The following is a 6,753-nucleotide window of genomic DNA, read 5'->3' as shown; positions in this document are numbered from 1 at the left end:
TATTTTTAGCAAATGAAAAAAATAAAACAAGATTAATTCACATGTTATCGGGCAAATTTGAAAAATCTAATATAACTGTGAATCAAGCCTTAGACGATGCAAATACTTTGATCGTAAATACTGCCATTGATTTATCAATGACTAATGACATAGTTGTAATAGTAGGTGAAGATATTCACCATCAAATTCAAATGTGGTTGGGAAATGAAAAATCACCAATAGAATGGGGCTGGCATGTAAAAAATGATTTATTATTGCCAATACCCTTAAAAGGTCCTTTGATTCCCGAAAGCTTGTTAAATTTAATTTCGTGTACCAATTTTTAATAGATTTTTTGATATTTGTTGGTAAATAATAACATATAATATTGATTACTAATGTTTGGTAACATAATACCTACAGTTTTGCATACACTCGTCAATCTGTTTAATAACTTATGGAACTTGTTAATAATTGTTTAACTCAAATAACTTAGTAGCTTCCATTTGTCTTAAAAATATAATATCTTATATTTTTAGGAAAATAATGTACAAAGGATGGCTTTAGGTAATGAATCTATTTATGCTGAACCCAGATCATAACAAGGTTTGTAATATCTAGGTACTACATAAGCTTATGTCTACTTCTCTGTACTTCTCTTCCAACTATATGGCCACCTTTGTACAACACTTACATAGGGATCTTCCCCGCCTCTTTTTTACTAAGATCATCTATTTTCTATAATTTATTCAAAATCTTCATACTAAGATTCATTATTCATAATATATAATTCATATATTATGCACCCTTGCCTTTAAGTATGTGTACAAAAATACTTTTATTCCATTCCTACAGCATCTTAACTTCTACCTACTAACATCTTATAAAAAAAAACCTACTTAATGCCTTATTAATAAGTTACTAAACATCATCCATACCTCTAACTGGTACTCTTGGTCATAACGCTTTCTTCTTTTTCATCTTTCTAACCGCACTCGACACTTCCTTCGCACTAATAAGTCAATCATACCCAAATTCCAGGCTATATAAGTTTATGTAGGTACTAATTTAAATTAAATTTCAATGTAGGAGATAATATTGGCGCAGATCTAGAAAACATAGAATATGAAACCATAAGTTGTAGTTTCATTAATGAGAATGATGTATCTACTGCACCCATTGCAAGTCAACAAATTGACAAAGTGACAAGTTCAAAAAGACCAAGTAAGTTACAGTGTTAATTAAATGTGTTTATTTTATTTTATTTTATTTTACATATAAACGGGCTTGCGCTTATTAAAAAAAAACTATAGGTATTTGAAAAATAATAAAACTTTAAATGAATCTCCTTAACATTTTGGTATTTGTGGCATATCATATTTAATTTAATTTAAAACTCAAATAGGGCCACTGATTGTACCAATAAATAAAAATGTATTTTTTCTTTGTTTTAAAAATTATCATTTTTTTTTCAATAATTTTTTTTTCTAGGAATGGTGAAGCAAAAACTTAGCGCTCAGTTGCAGACGGCTAGAAATTCCTTCAATGGAATTGCAGAAAAACAAGCTGATGCTATGACATTGATGGCAGATTCATTGTCGGTAATTGGAAAAGCCCTAAATATAATGGCTGATAATGATGCCAAAAGAAATGAAAACGATATGAAGATGATAGCACTCTATGACAAAATATTGCAAAAACTGTAGCCTTAGGCAATATTTATGATAATATAAGAATATAAGATGTTAAATACTATAGTGTTAAATAGTTTATTTAAGGTAAAAATCTAAAGATATTTGATCTATTCAAATACAAAGACAAAGTATGTAATTATTTTATTTTATTGTTATAGTTTTATCATACTGTTAAATAGTTTATTTAAAACATTGCTTAAAATTAAAAAAAAATTGATTTATTTAAATACAAAGACGAAGTATGTAATTGTTTTTAATTAATTTAATCTTCCACTTCCCCATCTCTTAAATGATCATACTGATCTAAAATATGTCTTTGAATTCTTTTAGCCACCGCTCTGGGTCCACCTTGTTGATCAATATTTGGTATTTCTATGTTTTCATATATGTTTTGGCCAATTTGTTCACCAGCTAACTCTTCTTCAGGGATTGGTAAATTATAATGGATTCGCATATTATGTAGAGTAGCACAAGCATTTACAATTCTACCTGCTTTATCAGGAGCATACATAAGTACTCTTTGATAGGAAAGACACCTTTTAAATACACCAAAAAATCGTTCTACCACATTTCTAGCCTTACAAAGATTTTTGGTGTATTCAAATTCACGTGTCCCTTCCTGATAATGAGGTAATGGTGTCATGAGCCATGGTTCTAATGGGTATCCAGCATCACCTAGGCAAAATAATTACATGGGTAAGCAATGATGACTTGGAAATTTCAAATTGGTGTATAATATACATACTAATAACATGACTTACCAATTAACCATGTACGACGTTCTCCATTGTTATAATGAAATTCCATTCCACGTCGTACGGCAGACGTACTCCATATATATGAGTCGTTGCGAGCTCCAGGGTACCTTGCATTTATGTTCAAAATTTTCAAATCCGAGTCAACAATCTTATAATAAAAATTCATAATAAGAGTTTTAAATTTCATAAGCAATATTTATTTTACACATAACAGGTAATACTTACTGCTTGAACGTTGAGCGAATGATTGCCATGGTGGTTAACATATGCCCCTTCATGGACAACTGGAGCGAGAATATTGATGTGGGTACAATCAATTGCTCCTAAAGTACTTTCAAATGGTTGGGGTGCAGCTTCAAATTTTTCTCTACCCTTTTGTCGTTCAACTGCAGTCATTGGGAATTTTACCCACCGTCTCAAAAGACGCTGGTTAATAGCATTGGTCACACTACTAATAGACCGACTTACAGATGGCTGGCTTATGTTAAGGATAGAATTACCATCCAAACCTCTTTGGTAACTACCTTGTGCGTAAAAATGAACAGTAACTAGGAACTGTAAAAAAAATATAGATAAATATTTAATTAACAGAAGCTTTATTCACATAAAAGAGAAACAAATTGTAACTACATTGCAGTCTTGTAAAGTATGTGAGTAATAGTATATAGAATACTTTTTAGATATATTTGTATTTGAAAATCAACTACTTTTATGCAAATACTTAACAAAATTGAAATAAAATTAACTTACTTGCACTTCTGGAGATAATCCTTAAGAACGTTTACCTTGTAATAAAGGCCTAATAGCATTTATCACGTCAAATGCTAGTTCAGGACTTATTCTAAACATATATATAAATTCTTCACGAGGGAGATCAAAAGGTTTTTGTGTATCTCTCAAAACCCTTCTTTCGATAAGTAAATAAATATTATAATTATTTATAAATGATAAATTTTAGTTTATACCTTGAAGATTGCACTGTATTATTACGTGTTTGTGAATATTTTCAAATTTGAACAATCTATTATTTAATACAAAAAACTATCCACCAACCTCTAAACTGTATTGGTTAAATTTGGCTGTTAACACATAAGAAAAGCCGTGATCATTTAAAAGAGTTTCGAATAAATTTATTGTAGATTTTATAGTAATTATAAGCCCATTATATGTTTTCCGAGTCAAAAATTGATTTTCTTTGATGAAACCATTGGTTACATTTGATTCCCATTCTTCTAGCCAGACTATTCCTTTCTTTATAATCTAATATCAGTAATATGGTAATTTACTGTATTACATAATATAAATATTACATTATATAAGTAAGTATAATATATACTTATTTATATAATATATAAACACTTAATGATTATTGCAGGCAAAGACAGACAAATTTTTATGGATAGGTATTTAAGGTATTAGGTACTTACTACATTGACTATTGAATAAAGTTAGCTAAAACACAAATATACTGATATTGTTAATACATTTATAAGGGACAAGTAAACATTCAACATGTACACACAACATATAAAAAAAAAAACTCTAAATTATTATCATTCTTTCTAACTCCTTCGGCTGGGTGTTTCCTGTTTAAGGCATCAAATATATCATTCATCATATATGTGAATTTGACTGTTTCTTCGCTGTTCTTAAAACACTCGAAGTAATAACGAATACTAATCCGTTATTAGCTTTTTTATTGCTGTTTTGTCCAGACTGGATTTCGTCTCCCATATCCTCGAGTCCTGCATATGTCAGTGTCCGTCTATTAACACTAATACTCTCTCTTAGAAACACTTCATCTAACAAAAGTACACCTTTCCTTTCCAATTGGTTTTTAGTTGAAAATTTTTTTTTTTTAAGTTTAATAAAATTGGCATCAAATCACATCCTATTTTAACGGTCAGTAAATATTTTCTAATTGTTTTTGTACATGGAAGATGGAGAATATTTTGGTTACGTAGAAACTTATACCCACTTGGAGATCTAAAAATAATAATAAAAACTAGAGTTTTCACTAGTTTTTTAAATATTGTATGTAAAACGTTAACGTACACTAATAGGTACCTTATTTGGAATAAAAGACAAAGTACCATCCAGTTATCACTGTATCTACGGTTTTTTTAAATTTTAAATTTTAGATGCTTTAATTATTTCAAAAACTAAATCAGTTTGACATTGAGGAATGTTTGTATTTTTCAATATTGAAGTCAGATTAATGTCTATTATCTCCTCCAATTTCCTTTTTACATCATTTAAATTTTGTTTTAAAGCAGATATTTTTGAATTCACTCTAGAGAACTTTTGGCTAACAATCTTTTTAGTTTTTCTGATCCTTTCCAAGAGTTTTCTTTTATTTGGAGAAAAATTAACTCTACTACTTGGCTGTAATTTACTTTTGACTATGTATGAGAGTCTTTTGCACCATTTACAAATATTACTAAACAGTTTTTTTGAACAAATATTATTAAATTAATAAAAATAATTATATAACAGTAATTACTTTCAGTGACATCAAGTATGGTTGAACAGTTAGTATGGCGCCATCGATCATAAGATTGAATAAATTGTGATCCAAATTTTGATTATAGTTTTTTATATTGTTTTATCGACACTGATCCTTTACATACTTTAACCTCGTCAATATACTTGATAATATTTTCTAATTCTAATATACTTTTAGGTTTGTTAGAAGGCAAACCAATATCCTCCATGGCTACTTCATTCCCTTACACTTGCATAAATATAGTTGAATCTATTAAGTTAATTAATTTATTCACAAAGAAGCACTTGATGTATATAATTTAATACATTTTATCCATAAAATATACACACATCACATATATGTGTAGCTGTGGAAAAAATTAAAGCGAAGTGATAGGTAGCTAATCTGTAAAATTGACTTTTTATTTTATTAATAAAATATTACGCTTTTGTATTTTTATTCTTTATTTTCGATTTGTTTATTCCATTAAAATAATGTTTGAATCAGTTAACTTAATATAATAGTAGTTTTGAAGGACTTGTAGTACTACAAATTTGAATTGCATAGAACTGGAAGATTTTAAGGCTACACTTCACTCCGCCTAGACCTAATCAATTGATTTGTAAATACCTTTTGTCATAATAATTTGTTTTTTTTTACATCTTAGAAATCCATCTCCAAATGAACTTAATTGATGAAATCCAATGATCATTTGATTTGTATTACCAGGTTGGTAATCATAACCTGCATCCCATTTTAATGGTAAACTTACTAATTGGATATTTTTTTAAATATCTGTAAATAATGCTACTGTAGGCTCTACTTCAGGTATAAGCTTTTTTGTCTTTTTTAACGATAATGGTTGAACATTTTCATCTGAAAAAGCATTTTCAGGTATGACTGATGATGTGTAACTGTCAGAGCTGCTGTAACAATGATCATTGTGTATTTCTTCCATATTCTTGACAAATATAAATCATTAAAATATAATGTTAGTATACATTGTTATATTATATTGTTACATTAAAATAGTTAATAATAAAACCTTTCTCTTTTTTAACAAATTTAATTCATTGTTTTTGGAATCATTGGTATTGTTGACACAATAAGTACCTTCTGATGAAGTCTCCTAAAAGTATATTAGTGTGTATTATTTATTGGTTTAAACTAGGTAACTAAAATGTTCTATAATATTTATTATTGTAGGTATATTGACCATTGCATGTGTTTCTAATTAAGTCGAATGTGATGTTGGAATAGCGCCCACACGCAGTTTTGGTCTCTTCAAACAAATCTATGAAGTATAAATATAATTTATCCATTATACTTACTGAGTACCTACTTATTTACTCCAGAGCCAGAGACCCACTCGGTAATAATGTCTTCAGGTTTAAAATGCTTTTCACAAACCCTAGTTATTTTTTAAATTTATACCCAATGATTTTTCCCATAATTGCAACGCATTTTTTGGTACAAAGAGGATTACAACAATTCTTATTAATTTTAAAAACAAAATATTTTAAAATGGTTATTTTTTAATAGCAAATCAACGGAATTCCAACGATGATTTTACGATTATATAGTGTAGCTATCTTAAACACAAGTACACAATATATTATATTATATAATATAACAAAAATTATTCAAAATAATTCTTCATGAAAATACACATATACGTATTTGTCAATAATAATAATTATGCTTGTAATAAATAAGTAATAATAATGTAATAATAAGTCATAATTGGTAAATAATATTAGAAAAAAATTAGTGTGGTATGAATTTACAACACACATTTTTAACGAACTGTAGGTTCGAAATTTTGGCCCTCTTTCAA

General features: G+C 28.2%; 1 protein-coding gene across 1 annotated transcript; it reads right to left on the bottom strand.

The window, feature by feature from the left end:
* Positions 1-1,920: 1,920 nt before the first annotated feature.
* On the bottom strand, positions 1,921-5,145 carry LOC100573943 (putative nuclease HARBI1). Its single transcript, XM_029485077.1, has 4 exons — positions 5,062-5,145; positions 2,657-2,986; positions 2,435-2,579; positions 1,921-2,348 (listed from the first exon to the last, which is right to left on the bottom strand). The coding sequence occupies exons 1-4, from the start codon at positions 5,143-5,145 to the stop codon at positions 1,936-1,938; spliced, it is 972 nt and encodes a 323-aa protein (XP_029340937.1). The 3' UTR covers positions 1,921-1,935.
* Positions 5,146-6,753: the final 1,608 nt, after the last annotated feature.

The sequence above is a fragment of the Acyrthosiphon pisum genome, chromosome X (genome assembly GCF_005508785.2).
Source record: "Acyrthosiphon pisum isolate AL4f chromosome X, pea_aphid_22Mar2018_4r6ur, whole genome shotgun sequence".
In the NCBI taxonomy this organism is placed as follows: Eukaryota; Metazoa; Arthropoda; class Insecta; order Hemiptera; family Aphididae; genus Acyrthosiphon; species Acyrthosiphon pisum.
Note: the sequence above shows the minus strand (reverse complement) of the source record. Positions and strands in the feature narration are given on the sequence as shown.